Raw genomic sequence first — 24,516 nt, forward strand, 5'->3', positions numbered from 1 at the left:
CTACTTTGAGCAACTCAAAAAAAATTGAGCAACTGCCTTCATTTTTCCCATTCTAGCTTCTGACTAAATCATTTTCTTATTCAATCACAGCGACCATTGCTCCATTTGAACAGATAAACTCCATCTTTGTGTTTCATGCACAAGGGCTAAAAGGATGTTAGTCTAGAATAGACCTGATTTTGAAATCTTGCAAAACAGTCTCATACTACATTTAGTAGAATTCTTATATTATTAAAGGTAAATTGAATAAAAAATGTTTGCTGTCGCCACTATAGTACAATATTGTAAGAATACTTCGCCAAAAATATAAACTATAGAAACCAAGTGGAAGTGAAACTCACAAATAATACTAAGACATGCCAAGTGTGATAGGCAAGATATCCTAAAATGGCCCCTGAGGTTCCCGCCTGCTGGTATATGTGCCCTGAGTAATCCCTTCTCCTTGAGTATAGGGGGGAAACTGTGAATATGATGAGCTAGCATTCCATTGCTTATGTTATATTATGTGGAGAAGGTGAAATATTTTGCAGATACAGTTAAAATTCCTAATCAGTTAATGTTAAGCAAAAGAGAGACAATCCTAGGTGGGCCTGACCTAATCGAATTAACCCTATCAAAAAAGCTCTAGATATCAGAGTTGGACAAAGTCACAGCAATTCAAAGCAGTAGAGATGATCTCCTGTTGGCCTTGAAGAAGCAGCCTTGTGTGTGTGTGTGTGTGTGTGTGTGTGTGTGAAAGTCGCTTGGTTGTGTTCGACTCTTTGTGACTTCATGGAATTCTTTAGGCCAGAATACTAGAGTGAGTAGCTGTTCCCTTCTCCAGGGCATCTTCTCAACCCAAGGATCGAACCCAGGTCTCCCTCATTGCAGGCTAATTCTTTACTCTCTGAGCCACCAGGGAAGCCCTGAAGAAGCAAACTACCATGTTATAGAGAGAGTCATGTGCTAGAGTGAGACGCCTCTAGGATCTGAAGGTCCTATGTATTCTATAACTGCAAGGCACTGAATTCTTCCAGCAACCAGTGAGCCTGGAAGAGGAATTTAATGCTTATATTTGACCATAGCCCTGGCTGATCCTGATTGCAACTTTGTGAGGCCCTGAACAGAGGACCTAGCTAAGTAGTACCCAGGCTCCTGACCTATGAAAACTACAAGATAATAAATACATGTCGTTTTAATCCACTAAGTTTATGGTAAATTGTTATGCAGCAGTGAAAGCTAATATCAGTTTTATTCTGGGAAAGGGCCTCAGATTAGAAAGTTGGAAAGTCTTCATCTCGGGAGTGAAGGAATATTTTATTAAATTGGACAAAAAATGCATTTAAATCAGGGATCGCATAACTAAAGTATTTTCAGAGGCTAAACAGATAAGCATATTGGAGCTGCTGCCAATCTGTTCTAGCTGGTAATTGCTATTTCTCAATACTGGGCCCTGTATTGCCAGACACTCAACTGTTTTCAAAAGAAGCTGGAAATGTAGGGTTTTAAAAAATTTATTTATTTTTCAATTGAGGGATGATTGCTTTACAGAATTTGTTGGTTTCTGCCAAACATCTGCATAAATCAGCCATAGGTATACATATGTCTCCTCCCTCTTGAACTTCCTTCCACCTCCCACCTCATCCCACCCCTCTAGCTTGTTACAGAGCCCCTGTTTGAGTTCCTTGAGCCATAGAGCAAATTCCCATTGGCTATCTCTTTTACATATGGTAATGTAAGTTTCCATGTTACTCTCTCCATACATCTCACCCTGGAAATGCGGGGTTTTATATAGGCAGTTCATTCATGTGCATGTCCATGCGTGCATGCATGTGTATATAAACAGGGAGAACCAAACCGTAGCTGCAGGCCCAATTTTGGCCACAAAGGGCAAATTGTGACCTCAGTTTTAAACAAAGTACATTATTTTGGCAAGAGAATTTTGTTTACAAGGAAAAATATGTTGAAATAATTAATTAGGTCCTGGATTTATCTCAGTTGTAATCTTCCCTTGTTTGGCCTCTGGAAATGAGAGTTAAAAAATTACTTAGAAAGTGATCATTCTGCTAAGAAGGTAATTTTTTGTTGCATACAAATGTATACTAAGCCTTCTTGGGAGTATGGGGAGTTGAGGGAGAATGATGGAATATTATTATCTTGAATATAATGAAGTAAGATATTTCTCCTGGAAGAATCTACATTAAAGTTAAAAGACAACAAACAAGCTTAATAGTAAGCAGTTCCTCCAACAATTGTGATGGATGACTACTTTGGCGTACTGTTAATACACAATCCTAGTCACTGAAACATCAGGAAATAGTATCCTAACCCTAAAAGTATTTACAAAAGTTACAGCAGGAAGTCTTATCTGACCAGGGCAAGCTGCATTCCCAAATTTGCTTTTATTTTCATCTGATATGATATAAATATGTATGTTATGATAGATGAAGTGAAATGAAAGTTGCTCGGTCGTGTCAGACTCTTTGCGACCCCATGGACTGCAGTCCATGGAATTCTCCAGGCCAGAATACTGGAGTGGGTAGCCTTTCCCTTCTCCAGGTATGATAGATGAGATGTCTTAAAGGTAAGGTTAGCAGTGGATTAGAGAGCTATATCTAAATTTAAATGATGGTACTATTTTTACTTTAAGAAAACTTGTCTGATTTAGTGATAAATACCTATCCCAAGGTGAAAAAATGTTTTATATTCTAGAAAAGCTTTTGAAGTTTATCAGAAGTAATCTTCACAAGTAATTTGTTAGAATTTGTCAAAATATTAGCACAATACTTCTAAAATTTTACAGAATTTTCCCTATGAGCTTTTTTCTTATAACAAGTTTTCTTTTATAATTTCTGTCTATCAGTTGCTTAAAATCATTAAAATTCTGTACATAGGAATATTTCAGTTCATATTTTTAGGTAGTTTATAATTTCCAACTTGGCATCAGATTTATATTAACTCCTTAATTGGTATAATTATTTAACTTACTGTATATAGTAATTAAGAATTAACAAAAGTTATATAAAAATGTAAACTAATTTGGGAAAACTTTTTAAATTGAATTGAAGCTTTCATATTTGAATTGAATATTGATTTACAGTAGTATGTTAGTTTCAGGTCTGCATCAAAATGATTCAGCTATATATGTGTTTGTGTGTATATATTTTAGATTATTTTCCAATATAGGTTACTACAGTATATTGACTATAGTTCTCTGTGCTATATAGTAAATCCTTGTTGCTTAATCTATTTTATGTGCAGTAGTTTGTAACTCTTAATCCCATACTCCTAACTTATCCCTCCCTCCTTCTCTTTCCTCTTTGGTATAACCATAAGTTTATCTCCAAGGTCCATGAGTCTGTTTCTCTTTTGTATATAGGTTCATTTGTATTATTTTTTAGATTTCCATGTATTGTTGTTTAGTCGCTAAGTTGTGTCCGACTATGTAACCCCATGGACTGTAGCCCATCAGGCTCCTCTGTCCATGGGATTTTCCAGGCAAGAATACTGGAGTGGGTTGCCATTTCCTTCTCCAGGGGATCTTCCTGACCCAGGGATCAAACCTGTGTCTCCTGCAGTGGCAGGCATCAGAAGGTGGATTCTTTACCTCTGAGCCCCCCATATAGTATTTGTCTTTCTCTGTCTGACTTCATTTTAGTGTGATATTCTTTTAGGTTCATCCATGTTGCTGCAGTGGTATCTTTCATTATTTTTTATGGCTGAGTAATTGAGTAATACATATATATCCATTGTTGTTGTTGTTCAGTTGCCCAGTCATGTCCAACTCTTTGTGATCCCATGGACTGCAGCATGCCAGGCCTCCCTGTCTCTCCCCATCTCCCGAAGTTTGCCCAAGTTCCTATCCATTACATTGGTGATGCCATCCAGCCATCTCATCCTCTGATTCCCTCTTCTCCTTCTGCCCTCAATCTTTCCCAGCATCAGAGACTTTTCCAGTGAGTCAGCTGTTTGCATCAGATTGCCAAAATACTTGACCTTCAGCTTCAGCATCAGTCCTTCCAGTGAGTATTCAGGGTTGATTTCCCTTAAGATTGACTTGTTTGATCTCCTGCTGTCTAAGGGACTTTGAGGAGTCTTCTCCAGCACCATAGTTTGGAGGCATCACTTCTTTGGTGCTCTGCCTTCTTTCTGGTCCAGCTCTCACAACTGTACGTGACCACTGGGATGACCATAGCCTGGGCTATATGGACCTTTGTTGGCAACGTGATATCTTTGCTTTTTAACACACTGTCTAGGTTTTTCATAGCTTTTTAACACACTGTCTAGGTTTGTCATAGTTTTCTTGTCAAGAAGCAATCATCTTCTAATTCCATGGCTGCAGTCACCATCCACAGTGATTTTAGAGCCTGAGAAGAGTGAAATCTGTCACTACTTTCACCTTTTCCCCTTCTTTTGCCATGAAGTGATGAGACCAGATGCCATGATCTTAGTGTTTTTTTAATATTGAATTTTAAGCTGGCTTTTTCACTCTCCTCCACCTTCATCAAGAGGCTCTTTAGTTCCTCTTCACTTTCTGCCATTAGAGTGGTATTATCCACATGTCTGAGGTTGTTATTTCTCCTGGCAATCTTGATTCCAGCTTGTAACTCATCCAGTCTGGCATTTCGCATGATGTGCTCTAATTATAAGTTAAATAAACAGGATGACTGTAAATAGCCTTGTTGTTCTCCTTTCTCAATCCTGAACCAGTCAGTTGTTCTGTTCATGGTTCTACTGTTGCTTCTTGACCTGCATACAGGTTTCTCAGAAGACAGGTAAGATGGTCTGGTATTCCCATATCTCTTGAGTGTTTTCCACAATTTGTTATGATCCACATAGTCAAAGGCTTTAGAATAGTCAATGAAACATAGGTAGATGTTTTTCTGGAATTCCTTGATTTCTCTGTGATCCAGCGAATATTGGCAATTTGATCTCTGGTTCCTCTGCTGTGTCTAAACCCAGCTTGATCATCTGGAAGTTCTCAGTTCATGTAATGCTAAAGCCTAGCTTGGAGGGTTTTGAGCATAACCTTACTAGCATGGGAGATGAGTGCAATTGTCCGGTGGTTTGAACATTCTTTAGTACTGCACTTGTTGGGAATTGGGATGAGGATTGACTTTCCAGTCTTCTGGCCACTGCTGAGTTTTCCAAATTTGCTGACATATTGAGTGCATCACATATTAAAATAGCATCATCTTTTGATTTTAAATAGCTCTGCTGGAATTCCATCACCTCCACTATCTTTATTGATCTCCTTGATGGAAAGAATACACAGAGGAACTGTACTAAAAAGATCTTAATGATGTGGCTAGCCACGATGGTATAGTCTTTCACTCAGAGCCAGACATTCTGGAGTGTGAAGTCAAGTGGGCCTTAGGAAGCACTGCTTCCAGTATAGCTAGTGGAGGTGATGGAATTTCAGCAGAGTATGTGATGTACTTTTTTTTAAATTGAAGTATAGTTGATTTGCAATGTAGGGTTAATTTCTATTGTACAGCAGTGAAATAAAATCTGCATTAAATCTGTAGATTGCTTTGGGTAGTGTTGCCATTTTAACAATATTAATTATTTCAATCCAAAAGCATGGGATATCTTTCCATTTCTCTTAATCATCTTCAGTTTCCTTTATCAGTATTTTATCATTTTCAGCATATAGGTCTTCCACCTCTTGATTAAATTTATTCATATGTATTTTTTGACATTTTTTTAACTTGCTTTTTCTGATATTTAATTGTTAGTGTAAGGAAATATAACTGGTTTCTGGATATTAATCTTGGATTCTGCTACCTTACTGAATTTCTTAGTTCTAATAGATTTTTAGGTTTGTTTTTTGTTTGTGTTTTTGGTTTTTTTGGCTATGCCACACAGCTTGCAAGATCTGAGTTCCCTGACCAGAGATTGAACCTGGGCCACTGCAGTGAAAGCACCAAGTCCTAACCACTGCACCACCAAGGAATTCCCTAGTTCTAATAGTTTTTATATGGAGTCTTTATGATTCTCTATATAGAGTACCATGTCATCTGCAAATAGTAATAGTTTTACCTTTTCCCTTCCAATTTGGATACCTTTTATTTTATTTTTTTCTTGTCTGATTACTGTGGTTAGGACTTCCATTACTGTGTTGTGTAGAAGTAGTGAGAATGGGCATCCTTGTCTTATTCCTGAATTCAGCAGGAAGGCTTTCAGCTTTTCACTTTTGAGTATTATGTTGGCTGTGGGTTTGTTGTAAATGTCTTTTATTATATACAACTATGTTCCCTCTACCGCTTTGGTGAAAGTTTTTGTCACAAATGGATGTTGAATTTTATCAAATGCTTTTCCTGTATCTATTGAGATGATCATGTGGTTCTTTTCTCTTGTTTCTGTGTTATATCACATTGATTAATTTGCATGTCTTGAACTGTTCTTGTGACCCTGGAATGAATCCAACTTGATCATGGTGTATGATACTTTTTATATATTATTGGATTTGTTTTGCTAATATTTTGTTTAATATTTTTGCATCAGTATTTATCAAGGTATTGGCCTGTAATTTTCTTTTTTTGTAGTGTTCTTGTCTAGTTTTGGTATCAGGGTGATGGCTTCATAGAATGAATTTGAAATTTTTCCTTCTTCTTCAATCTTTTGGAATAGTTTAAGAAGCAAGTATAAGTTCTTCTTTGTATGTTTGGTGGAATTTCACAGTGTATCCATCTGTTCCTGGACTTTTGTTTTCAGAGAGTTTTTTTTTAAATTAATGTTTCTATTTTACTTCTGGTGATCAGCCTGTTCAAATTATCTATTTCTTCTTGACTCAGTTTTGGCAGGCTGTATATTTCTAGAAACTTTTTCATTTCTTCTACATTGTCCAATTTATTGGCATAAGTTCATAGTATTCTTTTATGATTTTTTAAAATTTCTGTGGTATTAGTTGTTATTTCTTCTCTTTCAGTTATTATTTTGTTTGTTTGAATCCTCCTCCTTTGCTTTTTGATAAGCCTGCCTAGAGGTTTGTTGGTTTTATCTTTTCAGAAAAAACCAGCTTTTGGGTTTATTGATCTTTTCTATTGCTTTTTATCTGTTTTATTTCCTCTGTAATCTATATTATTTTCTTCTTTCTGCTGACCTTGGGTGATTGCAGTGGGTTGTAGTAGGAGAAGAATGTGACTACAGAGTGATAGTAGGAAGCAGTGTTTTTGGAGTGATGGAACTGTTCTATATCTTGATTTTGGTGGTATTGCCTAAAACTATACATTATAAAAACTGTACACCCAATAAAGGTCAATTTTATTACATTGATTTTTTACAATAACATCAAATACACTTTTTAAAACACCTAATTCAGTCAAATAAATTAGGTGGACCTTAAATAATGAGACTTGAAAATCTAACTTTTGATCTAAAGGTAAAATTTGGGTTATCCTAGAGTAGTAGTTCTTAGCCAAGGGTATATGTAAAACACAGGAAAGTTTTTCAAATGTGACTGCCTATGATCTACCTGGTTCTGACTCACTAGGTCAAGGCTAGGACTGGTTATGTCTCTTTAAAATAGTTTCCAAGGTAATTATGATCTAACATCAAGTGTAGAATAATTTATTTGAACTGACAAATTATTAGAAAACTTCAGAATGTTATCTCTCACAAGCAAACTACTATAATAATTAGAAGAGATTTCCACATCATTTTCTTTGAAAGATCCTAGTTGTATTAGTCTTAGTAGTTAAATTTCTGTAACAAAGACTCTCCAAATCTGAGTTAACACTGAGTGTTTATTTCTTGGTCATGTCAGAATACACCAGTGGTGTATAGATGACCTTGCTCCACACAGTATTTCAGGAACCTTGTCTCTTATCATTTGGTGGCTTTAGTATTCCCTTGGAGTCTTGCCATCCTCCAGGCCTGGAAGTTGTATATATCACTTATGCCCAGATTCCACTGGCATTCAATGGCATGGGCCCAACTTTCTATAAGGGAAACTGAAAAATGTTGGCTGATTGTGAGCCTAGGAAAACAAGGGCTCTACACAATGGAATATACTTAATCTGTGTGCCAATGGAGGGCATGTCCTTGTATTTTCACAAATAAGAGTGAAGGACTGTGGAATACTTTATACTTTTTATAATTTAAAACTCATTATTAAGATGTTGCCAACAGCATAAAAAGCCAAGTTTCCAAAGCATAGTTGTGTGTTACTAAGAATACTGGAAAATACATAAAAGAGTTTAATTTAGGCTTTGGAGGCCTCCCACCCTATTTCTCAGCCTATTATTGCTTTTGATCACAAGGACCTGCTGACATCACCCCTGATTGTGTCCCTTGTACCCTAGTGAATGGTTTTGCCCTCTAGGTTTTGTTTATCAGCTCTGTTCTTCTGCAGTGTATTCAGTGAAGATCCACACAGATATGTTTCCTCCCTTCCTAAACTTCCCATGCCGTCATAGGGACTTGAGAAAAATTCACTTATTATGCATTATTACAGTATATAAAACTGTTATCTATATCCACAACATGTGTACTGTATGTCTTAGCACATATGATAAATAGGATGTGGTCAGTGAGATGAATATCACAGAGGTACTCCAAGAAGAATGCACACGTGGAATGTAACCTTACCCCATTTTTCATAAAGAAAAATGCTAGAAAAGCTTTGGCTTCTGTGGTAGTGATGGCAATAGCATTTGTACATGTGGGAAGAGGTAGAAAGAGGAAGAAATAGAAAAGTAGAAAATATCTATGATCTACTGAAACAGGAGTTTATCCCCTATTTTTATATAAGGGCCTCAACATCAAACAAATGAAATAATCAATACATTTTGTCTGTTTCCTGTGTTTGTAACAGACCCCATTTGCATTGATTTGAAAGCAAGTTTTGTTTCCAAGAAGAGATGGCTTACAAGGGATTTTATGCCTCCTTCCCGCAAAGCTGAATAGAGTAACATAATTGCATGGTATTTGGGCCATCTTTCACAATCATTAATAAAGGGATTACTCCAGCCACAAATATATCAAAGTAAGTATTTTCAAGGGTCAGAAGAGAAAGTACTCCAAAAGACCACACCACAGAGTCTTCAGCATGAGGTCAGTGTCAGAACTCTATCATAGGGTTATGACTTCACAGTGGCAGGATTTTTATTTAGAAAGCCAGCAACGTTTACTTCCAACAAGAATTGAAATATAAGACACAGGGTTCAGACAGTGTGTGGAAGAAGCAATAAAAAAAGGAATAAGAAGTATATGTAAACGGATAAAATCAGTGTCAATTAGGCAGTGGGTGTTTGATTTGCAAGCCTATATGTCGCTTTTTCCTTAAAATTCCCGATTCTGTAGATTTTGAATTCTCAAAAAGAGGCCTAGCTTTCGTCAGGATTGGTATCTAATACTAAGGGGAATGGTCATAAAAGAGAAAATAGAGAAGTTGGAAGAAATGTGACATTTTGTAAACTATAGGCAGTAAAAAGAGGCCTTGAAGGGATTGAAATAGCTATGGTTGAAAGAGAAATGGAAAACCAAATAACGCAAAGAAACATGCACCCCCCGCCCCCGAACCATTTGGATTTAAGCATAGCTGAAGAAGCTGAAGGAGTTTGGTTGCGTAATACAAGCATAGTACATTTTCCTTTGAGCAACTACCTGCCATGCCCAAGTTTCTGAAAATAATACAAATGGTTTTATCAATGATAAAATAGCCTACCAAATGCTCTAAGTCTTGGGGCAAAAATCTGACCTTTCAGAAACTACTGCAGGAAATTTCTTCTTATATTTGTGTAAGGCTCAGTGTAGTTGGAAAATTATTTTAATATTTCAACAATTAGTTATTAACCACCTCAAAAGTTCCCAGAAAAAGAGGAAATAGAAACATAAGCAACATTTGAAAATAATTTTCTTTTAGAAATTGTTTTAGTAGGAAAAGACTAGTAATTTATCCTAACTGCCTTTAAAAAATGGAACTTAAAACAGTTTTAAACTCCTTTGTTAAATTTTTTTAACACCTTCTGATATTTAAACACCTTTGTTAAATTTTTTATGTCAGTTATTATACTTTTCAACTCTAGAATTTTCATTTGGTCATTTTTTATGATTTTTATTTCTCTATTGAGATTCTCTATTTATTGACTCATTTTTAACATATTTTCTTTTAATTCATTAAACATAGTTTTCTTTAATTACTTGAACAAATTTATAATACCTACTCTGAAGACATTCTCTGCTAAATCTAACATCTAGGTCTACTCAGAGTTGATTTCTATTGACTGCTTTTTCCTGATTTTGGGGTACATTTTTCAGTTTCTTTGTCCAGTAATTTTTGGTTTAAAAGTGGACATTTTTAATAATATTTTATAGAATATTTCTAATAACTTGATTGTTTTATTTTTTTGAAAGTTTTTTGTATAGTTGTTTTGTTTGATGCTTAGTTACTTGTCTGAACTTAAACCATAGAATCTGTCTTCACCTACCTCCAACCCCCACCATGTCACCTCACTCAGCATCTACCTGCTGATGTCTCTATTCAGATTTTTAATTAGTTTTACATTTTAGCCCAACTTCCTAAAGGTTGCCCATGTGTCTGAATAGCTTAGTTGGTTAGCCAGTTAATTTGGCAGAAGTTGTGTTCAAACAGTTGTGCTCGTTGGACTTCTAACCTCTGCCGATTGAACTGTGCATGGTTAAGGAATGCATTCCAACTTGCAGCCAGTTCTTGTATTTCCCTTGGCTTTCACTTTTCCCCAGGATCTTTTGGATCTTCCCCATATTTTTAGTTTAGCAGTCCATGTGTTGGTGTGGACTTACCTCAGCACTGCTATGGTTCACTGGTTTTAGGATCTCCCCATTAAATATCTGGCTGTAATCAGCCCCAAACTAGGACCTCAGCTTTGGAGTAGCAAAGCTGGGAAGATTTCCCCCTCTGTTACAAACCAAATTCATCACTTCTGTCTGGCAAATCTGTGGGTTTTCATCCTCTTCCCTTTGTCCTTTACAGGTGTTACCCCCAATAAATCTCTTCTATATTTAATTCACATTGGCAGTTGCTTTCTGGAGGACCTAAACTGATACCATGGGTGGCGTAGTTAAATGGGCCATCCACTTCACAGTTTTCACTGAGGAGCTGTGTAAATTAGAATTGGATGACTCAGACCATCCTCACTCATAAAACTGAGACTGCTCTGGAACTAACAACTGGTCTCTATCCAGGTCTACTAGCTGAAATCAAAGATACTGCTCGATGCTTGAAGAAACCCAGGGGTTAAATTCTTCCTGTAGAAAGGAATGAGGCAATCATATAGAGGAAGATTCAGTGACCATTGGAATTTAGTCAGTTGTCACCAACCTGAGGTGGGAAAGCTAGATTAGGAGCTGAAGGAGGATCCACAGAGGGTACCATCCTGGCAAAGACCTGAACCAGGAGATAAATAACCCAAGTTTTCCTAACTGTATCAGTAATTGCATTCAGAAATTAATTATAGAGACCTGAATATAGTAGCTATGAATGCAATGGTTTTATTCTTTTGCATAAAACAAGTTCACAGGTAGACAGTCTTCAATTGTTATGACAACTCCATAAAATCCATCAGTAATTTAGAATCCTCCTCACTTTTGCTCAGCCATTTTCACCACATGGCTACTTCTGTCCTTAAGGTCAACCCATGTTCCAAGGCGGATGCTGAAACTTCAGCCATTACTTATATATGTAGTCTAGGAGAGAGAATGAAGAAAAACAAGGGCTTACTTAAAGCCCTCCCCCACCCCCAACTGATTCAGCTCCTTTAAACAACTTTCCCAAAGTTGCACTTCTACTAAATCCCATTGGCTAGAACTTGATCATGTTTCCACAACAGGGGGGTCAGAGGCAGAAGATGTAGTCATTTATTCTGGGAAGCAGTGTGCCTTAGCTAAAAATCAGGCTTCTGTTATCAAACAAATATTTTCCACAATGATCCCTCAGTTTTAAAAAATCCATTAAATAAAAAAATTGTTTTTAATTTTAAAAAAATAAAAAAAATTTTTTAAGTATGGATTTATTTTTTCAAGTTGAACAGTGGACAGCAGTAGACGGGAACTTGAGGCAATGTTTCTTCTTATGGGCTCCGCTAGAGACAAAAGGACAGATTCGACCCCTTTTGTGAACCATGGCATGAAATTGTCCACAACCACCAGGTACTAGAGAAGAGCCCTGCTCACTCCTCTGGAGACCCTGGAAAGACCCCAGACATGACATTCATTAGGATGCAGCTCCATGATATTTTATATATCATTAAAGACTTCTTTTCTTTAGGCTAACAGAAATTTGAAAGGCTCAGCCACATCTGGGTTACAAAAAAGAGATGATTTTATATAAACTTTCTTAACCAGTTTGGTCTTGCATAATCGTGGCTCCCCAGGCCTTCCTCCCAAAAGGTATTGGCTATTTTAAAATAGCAAAATACAGTCAACCAAATTGGCTGTGAAAATCTACTAAATACAAACTCTCATTTGGTAACAGCCTGTCTTATACACACATACACGCACGTGCACATGTATACACAGTCTAGTGAAAAATCACCCCAGGTCCAGAATTGAGTCTGATGAACTGCAATCACACTTAACTACTTTGACTTTACCTGAGAAGAAGTCTTCACTGAACACACAGGGCAGCTTTTAGAAGAGATTTTTAAAAGGTAAACAGTTTTGCCTTCTCTCTGATTATTCATGGAATGAATATATCATTTTCCTATGTCAGAACTCCTGTATTGATGAGACATATAAATATGTAGAAGTGATAATAATTCATGTTAATGAGGTATATAATGTAACAGATACCTTCTAAAATGGAAGCATTCAGCAAGAAAGACTTTAAACTTGACTTTCCCCATTCTGGACACCAGAATGTTGCCTACAACTATCAGGCAGAAACTCCCATTCCAAGTATCTACCTACCGTAACACATGGAAGAAGCATTTCATTCAGAACTTCTTGAAGACAACCCAGAAATTTACCAAGAATCATACATGTGTATATCTCATTACAAAGTTAAAGCATGACTATATACAATAATTATTACAATAGCAGTTAATAAGCATTGCTACATCACACTGTTCTAAGTGCTTTCTTTTTATTAAGTCAGTTAATCCTCACACTATGAGAAGAGTTTTATTTTCTCAATTTTCAATGTATACTTGAGTCACAGAGAAGATAATGAACTTGCATAAGAACACACAGCTTTTAAACGGATTTCTAACTTTATAAAACCTGTGCTGTTAATCACAATGCTTTGCATTGTGTACAGTCATTTCCACATGAATTTCCTTTGTTTTCCTCTGAAGAATTGATGAATATCCTTAGCCAGGTGTGGCTAATAAAATGATCACTTTGATCCTGTATTGTTTTATTTTGTGTTACTCAAGTTCTGCTGACAAGTCCTCTTCTGGGGGTCATGTTGCCATCTCTGCTGGGGTCTGTATTGAGTTAGGCTACATGTATTGCCTTTGTACTATGTCAGCTTAGCTAACCCCAGAACTGTGTTTCTGAGAATTGCCTTTGTATGGTTCTGGTTTCTGGTTGGCCACAAGAGATTTTAGAAGGTAAAGATTCAGGTCAGTGTAAGGTGCCAGGGAATACTGCCGAGCACGCACATTGCCACTGATACTCTGACTCACTTTGTTAGCACCACTTGTCAGTTGGACACACAGGTTCTTCAGCTTCTGCCTGACCTACTTCAGCTTCTTCAAGTTCTGGACTACACACATGTGCAGCTGCGTAACAAATGATGCCAATTTCTGGTCACCCACATCACTGAAGCTGGAGATGGTGATAACAGACAATTTTCACTTTGTCCTTGCATGTTCCGGTTTCCACTTGTTCTCTCCCACTTCACATTCAGCTTTCTTTTCTGATAGCTACCCCTGCTATCTACAGGGAGTCCAGGCTCATCACCAGGTGCAGAGACAACAGCATTTCTTAGAGTTCTCACCAGTTCCCACAATCGCCTAAGATCTAATCCTTATGATAAATTTCTAATTCTGTGTGGTTTACAGTGGTTCTGCATTCCTAATCGAATTTGAATGGGCTATGATGACAAATAAACTTCAAAGCCAGTAGCTTAACAATGGTTTATTTTGAGCTCAGATCAGAAATTCAGTGTGAATCAGCAAAGTGGGTTGGCCAACACTTCGTGCATACAGTAAGTCGTTTGAATTTTAGCCATTCTGAATAGTACATAGCATTCTCATGGTTTTAATTTGAATTTCCTTAATGATGTTGAGAATATTTTCTGTGCTTATTTGTCATCTATTTATCTACTTTGGATTATGTTTTCCAAATTTGTCAGGTTGTTTATTATTATGGAGTTTTGAGAGTTCTTTATGGATATGTGATTTGCAAATATCTTCTCTCCATCTGTGGCTTGTCTTTTAACTTTCCTAATACTGCTTTTTAAAGAACAGATGTTTTTAGTTTTGATGAAGTCATTTTAACATATTTTTTATGGATTGTGCGTTCGATATCATATCTAAGAAATCTTTGCCTATCCAAAGATCACTAAGATTTTCTCCTATATTTTCTTCTAGATGTTTTACAGTTCTGTTTTACATTCAGGACTATTACCCTTTTTGAATTGGTGTTTGTCTTTAGTGTGAGGTATTGCTCAAAGTTTTTTGTTGCAATATGCATGTTAAACTATTACAGCACTAAAGGAAAAGACTGTCCTTTTTGTATTGTATTGCTTTTGCACCTTTGTCAGAAATCAGTTGACCTTATATGTGTGGGCCTATTTCTAGACTTTCTGTTCTGTTTCATTGATTGATTTGTCTACCTTTATGCCAGTGCTGCTCTGTCTTCTTTAATGTAGCTTTTTAGTAAATCTTTGAGTGTTGTTCCTACAAGTTTTTCTTAAAACATTTTTTTTTGTCTTCGAGGCCCTTTACATTTCTGTATCCATTTTAGAATCAATCTGTAAATTTCTATTTAAGAAGTCTACTGAGATTGTGAGAATTGAATTAAATTTAATATATAAATCAGTTTGGGAAGAATTGATGTTTTAACAATCTTGAGTCTTCTGTTCCATGAACTTTAATTTCACTTAGCAATATTTTATTGTTTTGGGTATTCAGATCTTACTAGCTTTTGTCAGATTTACACCTAAACTTTCAATTGTTTGTATAATATATAGTATAGAGAACTCACTAGTTCTAATTTTTTTTGAAGACTCTGTTTTCTACATAGGCAATCATTTTATCTTTGAATAGACAGTTTTACTTTTTTCTCCCCAATCTGAATATCTTTGTTTTCATTTTCTTGCCTGATTGCTTTAGTTCTTTCAGTATAATAATAGGAGCGGCAAGAGTGATTATCGTGATCTTAAGGGAAAAACATTCAGTCATTCATCATAAATTATAATATCAGCTGTAGTTCTTTTGTAAATAAATGCTTTTTATTGGGCTGAGGAAGTTGCCTTCTAGTTTCAAGTTTGCTGAAAATTTTTATGGGGAATGGATGTTGAATTTTGTTAGATACTTTTTCTGCGTGTATTGAGATTATCATATAGTTTTTCTTTTATGGTCTGTTAATGTGAAATAGATTGATTGAATTTTGAATGTTAAAATATTTGTATTCCTATGCTAAACTCGTTTTGGTCATGATGCGTTATACTTTTTATGTTATATATTGTTTGATTCAGTTTCCTAAAATTTAAAGAATTTTTACATCTGTGTTCATGAGGGAAATTGATCTGTAGTTTTCTTCGGTGGTTTTTGTGTTTTGGTAATTGAAAGGTCGGGGCATGCCCCCGGGAAAGTGCTGCAAGGCAAATTCCGGAGGCTGGCTAAACTTCCAGGGGCTGGCCCCCTGCAGCCTGGCCCAATCAGGTACCAACATAAAGCCCTCGGACACTGACCACCGCTGTAGCCCGCGCTTTCTTCCTTATATGAAAAGACCTGGCCTGGATGCCTGCCCAGACTATAAAACCCCTCCCCACCCCTCATACCTTGCAGACTCCCTTTGTCTCCTCACTCACCAGCCCCCGGGAGTTCTGCCCGAGAGCGAAGCTTAATAAAAGGCCTTTACCACCGGTCCTTAGAGGCGGCTTTTTCCTCCCGCGGCGTTTTTCCTAACATCTGGCCCCCCCAAAAAAAAAAAAATTATATATATATATATACTCTCACAGATCTCCCAGCAGGTGGCTACGGCCCTGGACATCGACTGGCATCTCCACATCCCCTATCGGCCCCAACCGTCAGGCCTGGAACAAAGGCGCAGACAGCTCCAAGAAAGCCCCCTCTGGACCAGACTCAATGGTTTACTCCCATACCTCTTGCCCTTTCTAGGCTCTATACTCCTGCTGGTTCTGGGCCTCACCACAGGCCCCTGCCTCGTCCAACTTATTCTTCGCTGGGTCCAAGAAATAGCGCAGGCTGCGACCGGACGGGCCATGCTCCTAACAGCTTATATTCGACTCAATCAAAAAGACATAGACCCACTTCACAATCCTGCATAAGCTGACCTTTCGTCCCGGCTGACCCCTACCCCTCGTCGCCCCCGTTCAGCAGGAAATAGCCAGAGAGAACCGGCGCCCCTTGTCCTATAACAAAAAGGCCGGGATGAAAGGTCGGGGCATGCCCCCGGGAAAGTGCTGCAAGGCAAATTCCGGAGGCTGGCTAAACTTCCAGGGGCTGGCCCCCTGCAGCCTGGCCCAATCAGGTACCAACATAAAGCCCTCGGACACTGACCACCGCTGTAGCCCGCGCTTTCTTCCTTATATGAAAAGACCTGGCCTGGATGCCTGCCCAGACTATAAAACCCCTCCCCACCCCTCATACCTTGCAGACTCCCTTTGTCTCCTCACTCACCAGCCCCCGGGAGTTCTGCCCGAGAGCGACGCTTAATAAAAGGCCTTTACCACCGGTCCTTAGAGGCGGCTTTTTCCTCCCGCGGCGTTTTTCCTAACAGTAATATCTTGGTCTGGTTTTGCTATCAGCATAATGCTGGCCTCATAAAACGAGTTAGGACGTACTTCCTCCTCTTCAATTTTCTCTACAAGTTTATGAGAATTGGTATTTCTTAATGTTAAGTAGAGTTCACCAGTGAAGTCAACAGGGCCTGGAATTTTCTTTATAGGGAGGTTTTTAACTACACTTGTTGACTCTTAAATGCTAGAACCTAGGCATGATACATTATACTTGTAACCAGAATCAACCCCATGTTTCTGACTAATTGCAAGAAGGCTGGGAAATGTAGGGGAGCACATAGATATATAGTGGTCAGTAAATATCTGTGCCATATGCTGTTTGGAAAATTTATAGAAAATTATGTCTACTTTGAGTAATTGTTCAAAGTTTACAGTTGTGAGATGTAGCAACTACATTACTGGGCAGGCTTGTCCCCTCCAACCCTGCAAAAAAACACATGGCTTTTATCGTACAACTCTGGAAAGAAGATCATATTCTCTGTGCTGTGGCTCTGTTCTCTTCAGTGGAAACTCAGTTTTCTCCTCCTATGGCTTCTGCTCCACATTGGTGAAGAGAGGATTTTCTCCAAGTTGGGCTTTGGCAGGAAAAATAATTTCTAGATTGGATCCAAGATGAAAATGGTTCCTTGGCCTTATGGAAACACAAATACCATGACTCTTCCTGTCTTACACTATAAATATTCCAGTGTCTGCAGAAGCTTCTCTTGGCTGCTGAACTGTTTAAATAGTTCTTATGCACCAATATTTAGGATACTAAACCCCACCAAAGTTTGAATTTTATTAAAACTTTCATATTGCTAACACTAGTTTCTTTTGCATGTCAGATAAATATATTTGATCATAAATTAAGAACTTATTGGAAGTTATATCACTCAGGGCACATGTCAAGATGCTGCAACAGAGAACTACTATTCAGTGGCTTATTCAAGGTATATGTTTCTCTCTCAGTTCAGAAATGTGCAGTCCAAGGCTAGTAAAGCTGCTCTGCTATCCTCAATAGAGGGCTTCCATTTATTTCATGGTTCAAGTTAGCTTGGATCTAGTTCTCATCGTGTCCCAGCCAAGATTAAAGGGAAAGGCTCATGAGAGCACATGAACCTTCCATTGTAGGGGAACAAATTGGAAATATCATTACTTCTGCTTCACTCCAGTGACCAACACTTAACCTCATAAAGACACCAAATTGCAAACAGAGATGAAATATCATCCTGAGCTGGGAATCCAAGTGCCTAGCTAAAGCTCAGGAGTTCTGGCAGTGGGTGGTGTCAGTCATTTTTTAAAAATTTGAAGTATAGTTGATTTACAATGTTGTATTAATTTCTGCTATCCAGCAGTTTTATATATGTATACACACACACACACACACACACACACACATTCTTTTTTAAAAAAAAATTTAGTTATTTATTTGGCTGCACCAGATCATAGTTGCAGCACTCAGGATATTTTAGTTGCCACATGAGGAATCTAGTTCCCTGACCAGGGATTGAACCTAGGCCCCCAGCATTGGGAGGGAAGAATCTTAACCACTGGACCACTAGAGAAGTCCCTACATTCTTTTTTAAAATATTCTTTTCCATTATGGCTTATCACAGGATATTGAATATCATTCCCTGTGCTATACAGTAGGACCTTGTAGGAGTTCTTTTTTTTAAGAGAGAGACTAGGTATTGGTGGAAAATGAGTAAGCTTCCAGGAGTGCACAATATGAGACAGAAGAAAAAGACTTGGAAACAAGCAAAAGGAGGCCAGTGTTGACTGGGGGCATGGCGCACAGGAAACAGGTATTTTTCTACAAGTTTTACTTTAGTTTTAGGTTCAAAGGATTCATTACCAAAAGAAACCACTCATTACACACAATTTCAATTTTTTATAGAATATTATTTGATTTCATTTCAATATGCAGTCATTAAAAGAAGAGAAATAGAAACAATAGAGAAAAGTAACAGCACATACATCACCAAATTGGCCAACCAATATCCAGACTTAAACTGCTGGGAAGTCCCTGGTTAACAGCAACCTGGAGTCCCAGTTGGAAAAAGGTCTCGGGCAGTGTGTCCATCCCATGGGTAAGACTTCAAATTGGAGTTTGGGGGGCTCCCACTTAAAATACCAGGCTGCGAACTGACATCATCATCAGTTTGCATGCAAAAATGCCGCTCTGGTTTAACTTTTACAATGCTATTTGCTTTACCTTGTGAGTCATAAAACTTGTTAGGCCCAGTGGGGCTGGCCAGGCCCTCAGGAGCTTAAAAGGATTCAAGATCCACTCTCTTTCTTATCTAAAGTGCTGCCTAACTTGATGTGCTTGAGGGCAGGCATGTAATCCGGGCAGTGTCCAGACAGATCAGAGGCCTGCTCTCTCGCTTCTGAAGTCTGAGCAAGACTTCCTACATTTTAAGTTCCCTAACAACAGGCGTTGTAGGAACACCTGGGCACTGCTCCTAGGTTAAAGGAAAAAAAAAAAAACAAACAAACCTCCAACTTTTTTGTCATTATTCTGTTACTTGTTCTAGATTCAAGGTCCAAATGACCAAGAAAAGATACCTAACTTACACTGTATTGGGGAAATAAGGAAGAATTTGATGAATGTGACCTCCTGAAATCCCGTGATTGTCCAGGAGTGGGAGTTCCCCAGAAAGAAATTGGAGTACTATTTGGAAGGGGTATTGGGGCTAGCACAAAACACATATCTACCATATCAATCACTTTAAATATTTGCCAGAATACTAGTACCATCTAATTTATTTGACCATTCCAAAAACAAAGTTGTGGCAACTATAAAAAAAGAAGTCACCATCATATCCCATATTCTGCCAGGACCTCAGTTTTCCTGCTGCTGTCTTTGTCATGTTTCTTCTACCTATGCCTTCTTTCCCATTCTTTGTGTTTTTCCAAACTTTATTATCTGTTGCTGGAACTACCCCTCCTTGGCTAGGATTCTTGGGATGCAAGTAAGAGAAAACCCTAACTCAACTATTACAAACAATAAGGACATGTCTTACCACTGATATCAAGCATTCCAGAATTCCAGGTAGGCTACAGGCATCCTAGATCTGGGCTCGGGGCTTGTTTCTTTTGCAGTTTTCTTCATTTCCCCCCTTCCCCACGTGTGTTGGCACCAGTCTCAAGCTGGTTGTGAAAATGGCTGATGCATTCTATGCATCTCCTCCATACATAACATTAGTGGAAAAGAGGGACTTCTCTTGTCTGTATGATTCTTTTAGGAGTAGGGTGGATGCTGCCTATATCCCTCTTCAGGCTTAAAGGGACTTATTTTCCTAGCTACCGAAATTGCTTCCTTCTGAGAGCCCACAGCTGTCAACTCATTTTGGAAATGCTCTTTGCTGAAGATAACTGTCTTCCCAAGTCCATGTTGCCTACCTGGGAGCAGCCCACATCCAAGTATCTCAAATGTATAAGGACCCAGCCTCTTCCACCCAGCTCAGAACAACTCTGTGAGACCATAGAGTTCCTTGGTGGACTGACTGAGGCCTCTGTGGAGGCTACTTTATAGCTGAACTTTGCCCTCTACCACATCTTGCTGCCTTCACTTTGATCTCACAGGTATTGACCACAAGTACAGGAGGCACAAGAGAAGACTCTACACATGGACATCACCAGATGGTCAAAACCAAAATCAGATTGATTATATTCTTTGCAGCCAAAGATGGAGAAGCTCTATACAGTCAGCAAAAACAAAACCAGGAGCTGACTGTGGCTCAGATCATGAACTCCTTATCGCCAAATTCAGATTCATTTGAAGAAAGTAGGGAAAACCACTCAACCATTCAGGTATGACCTAAATCAAATTCCTTAAGATTATACAGTGGAAGTGACAAATAGATTCAAGGGATTAGATCTGATAGACAGAATGCCTGAAGAACTATGGGCAGATGTTCCTGACAGTGTACAGAAGGCAGTGATCAAGACCATCCCCAAGAAAAAGAAATGCAAAAAGGCAAAATGGTTGTCTGATGAGGCCTTACAAATAGCTGAGAAAAGAGAAGCGAAAGGCAAAGGAGAAAAGGAAAGATACACCCATTTGAATGCAGAGTTCCAAAGAATAGCAAGGAGAGATAAGAAAGCCTTCCTCAGCAATCTGTGCAAAGAAATAGAGGAAAACAATAGAATGGGAAAGACTAGAGATCTCTTCAAGAAAATTAGAGATACTAAGGGAACATTTCATGCAAAGATGAGCACAATAAAGGACACAGATGTTATGGACCTAAGAGAAGCAGAAGATACTAAGAAGTGGCAAGAATACACAGAAGAACTATACAAAAAAGATCTTCGTGATGCAGATAACCACAATGTTGTGCTCACTCACCTAGAGCCAGATATCCTAGAATGCGAAGTCAAGGGGACCTTCAGAAGCATCACTACGAACAAAGCTAGTGGAGGTGATGGAATTCCAGTTGAGCTGTTTCAAGTCCCAAAAGATGATGCTGTGAAAGTGCTGCACTCAATATACCAGCAAATCTGAAAAACTCAACAGTGGCCATAGGACTGGAAAAGGTCAGTTTTCATCCCATTCCCAAAGAAAGGCAATGCCAAAGAATGCTCAAACTACCACACTGTTGCACTTACCTCACATGCTGGCAAAATAATGCTCAAAATTCTCCAAGCCAGGCTTCAACAATATGTGAATTGTGAACTTCCAGATGTTCAGGCTGGATTTAGAAAAGGCAGAGGAACCAGAGATCAAATTGCCAACATCTGTTTGATCACCGAAAAAGCAAGAGAGTTCCAGGAAACATCTACTTTTGCTTTATTGACTATGCCAAAGCCTTTGACTGTGTGGATCACAACAAACTGTGGAAAATTCTTCAAGAGATGGGAATACCAGACCACCTGACCTGCCTCCTGAGAAGTCTGTATGTATGTCAAGAAGCAACAGTTAGAACTGGACATGGAACAATAGACTGGTTCCAAATTGGGAAAGGAGTACCTCAAGGCTGTATATTGTCACCCTGCTTATTTAAGTTATATGCAGAGTACATCATGTGAAATGTCAGGCTGGATGAAGCACAGCTGGAATCAAGATTGACAGGAGAAATATCAATAACCTCAGATACACAGATGACACCACCCTTATGACAGAAAGTGAAGAAGAACTTAAGAGTCTCTTGATGAAAGTGAAAGAGGAGTGAAAAATTTGGCTTAAAACTCAACATTCAGAAAACTAAGATCATGGCATCTGGTCCCATCACTTCATGGCAAATAGATGGGGAAACAGTGGAAACAGTGGCATACTTTATTTTGGGGGGCTCCAAAATCACTGCAGTTGGTGATTGCAGCCATGAAATTAAAAGATACTTACTCCTTGGAAGAAAAGCTATGACCCATCTAGACAGCATATTAAACAGCAGAGACATTACTTTAACCAAGAAAGGTCCATCTAGTCAAAGCTATAGTTTTTCCAGTAGTAATGTATGGATGTGAGGGTTGGACTATAAAGAAAGCTGAGCACCAAAGAATTGATGCTTTTGAACTGTGGTGTTGGAGAAGACTCTTGAGAGTCCCTTGGACTGCAAGGAGATCTAACAAGTCCATCCTAAAGGAAATCAGTCCTGAATATTCATTGGAAGGACTGATGCTGAAGCTGAAACTCCAATACTTTGGCCACCTGATGGAAAAGACCCTAATACTGGGAAAGATTGAAGGCAGGAGGAGAAGTGGACAACAGAGGATGAGATGGTTGGATGGCTTCACTGACGCGATGGACATGAGTTTGAATAGGCTCCAGGAGTTGGCGATGGACAGGGAAGCCTGGCATGCCGCAGTCCATGGGGTTGCGAAGAGTCAGACACAACTGAGCAACTGAACTGACTGACAGGTGGCACCAGTGGTAAAGACCTCACCTGCCAATGTAGGAGACATAAGAGACATGGGTTCGATCCCTGGTTCAAGAAGATCCCCTGGAGGAGGGCATGGCAACCCACTCCAGAATTCTTGCCTGGAGAACCGCATGGACAGAGGAGCCTGGTGGGCTACAGTCCAAAGGTTCACAAAGAGTCTGACATGACTGAGGTGACTTTGCACACATACTCCTTTCATGTATATTCATTGCAATGTTAGAGTCTGCTTTTTAGGGAATTTGATCTGCAACGGGACGTGAATAAGTCTTTCTCAGATATCCCCTCAAATCTCAATGTACCCCTGTGTCTTAAACACTCTCTTAAGCAGATTCCTGGTAGAGAGAACAGGACTGTCATGATTGACTTAGACCAAATAGGATTTGCCTCTGGAGCAGGGGAAGGTGTCACACTCCCCATATTCTTATTTATTTATTTATCTTTGGCTGCAGTAGGTCTTTGTTGCTTTGCGAGGGCTACTCTTCATTACAGTGCTCAGGCTTCTCATTGTGGTGGCTTCTCTTGTTGAGGAGCATGGGCTCTAGGCACATGGGCTTCAGTAGTTGCAGCAAGCGGGCTCACTAGCTGTGGTTCCCAGGCTCTAGAGTGCAGGCTCAGTAGTTGAGGCACATGGGCTAAGTTGCTCTGCGACATGTGGAATCCTCCCACACTAGGGATCAAAGCAGTGTCCTCTCTGTTGGCAGGCAGATTCTTATCTGCTGCACCACCAGGGAAGTCCCTCCCCTAATTCTGTGGGGCATGGATGGGAAATGAATAAAATCGGGGCTCTGCCAGCAATGAAGATGCAAAGGATGGATATTGGGTTGGCAGCCAAGAGCATCTGAGGCATCAGCTTCTACCTCTAGATTTTCCTTCTTACTCATGGCGCCCTCTGCCATAGTCATCTTCTTCAGAGTCTGTTTTATTCATATGACTTCCATGCTTTTAAAAACTATAAACATGTATCTACAGATCATATTATAGATACTTGTACTCTTTTTATTTTTTTCTTCTTTCAGCATACCTAGAGAAACCACACACACCCATCAGCCACAAAGGCTTGTTACTTACTATTTCACTACAAAGGGATGCTGGAAAAGAAGCAAAGGAGAAAGGCACCCCTGGCAAGGTGGTGCAAATCAGGCTATCCAGAAGCAGGTATTTTTGACAACCCTAAGAGGCCATATTGCATTCTCCATGAGAATCAATCACCTATAGGTTCTAGGCTTTAGAATCAAGTGCATAGCTTCTCGCCACTCTTCAAGAACTTATATAAAAAAAAAAAAAAACCTATATAATTTGGCTCCAGTTTTCCTTTCCAGCTGCCTCTCCCACTGTGTCCCTACATGACCATTCTGCTCCTGGCTTGTTGCAGTGCACACACCCACTTCTGTGTTTCTGGTCACGTTGCTCTCTCTCCTTCAAAATCTATCTTAAGCCTTACCTCCTCTATAATGGCTTTCCTGACGCCCACCCCCACCCTAGTCTACTGAGATCTCTCATTGACTACACTACCCATAGTGTCAGTCAGCAGACACTTAAAATTAACAAAGGCTTTCTAAATCACTAAAATGTCAAATACAGATATTTCTATATACATTCCTAGCTTTTTTTTCTGGGCTTCCCTGGTGGGAAAGTAAAGAATCCTCCTGCAATGTGGGACACCTGGGTTTGATCCCTGGATTGGGAAGATCCCCTGGAGGAGGGCATGATCACCCACTCCAGTAGTCTTGCCTGGAGAATCCCCACGGACAGAGGAGCCTG

At 39.0% G+C, this 24,516-nt stretch overlaps 1 protein-coding gene across 3 annotated transcripts in view; it reads left to right on the forward strand.

Annotated features, from left to right (window-relative positions):
* The window catches only part of RPGR (retinitis pigmentosa GTPase regulator), a 74,819-nt gene extending 58,170 nt beyond the window's left edge, over positions 1–16,649 (forward strand). For 2 of the 3 annotated variants that reach the window (XM_043896964.1, XM_043896967.1), the window contains one exon: positions 8,798–8,955. In XM_043896964.1, the coding sequence (XP_043752899.1) occupies positions 8,798–8,813 (16 nt within the window). In that variant the 3' untranslated portion in view covers positions 8,814–8,955. Of the gene's footprint in view, positions 1–8,797; positions 8,956–16,253 lie in introns of those variants that run through there. The other variant, XM_043896965.1, reaches the window with a different exon arrangement.
* Positions 16,650–24,516: the final 7,867 nt, after the last annotated feature.

Source organism: Cervus elaphus, chromosome X (assembly GCF_910594005.1).
Source record: "Cervus elaphus chromosome X, mCerEla1.1, whole genome shotgun sequence".
Taxonomy (NCBI): domain Eukaryota; kingdom Metazoa; phylum Chordata; class Mammalia; order Artiodactyla; family Cervidae; genus Cervus; species Cervus elaphus.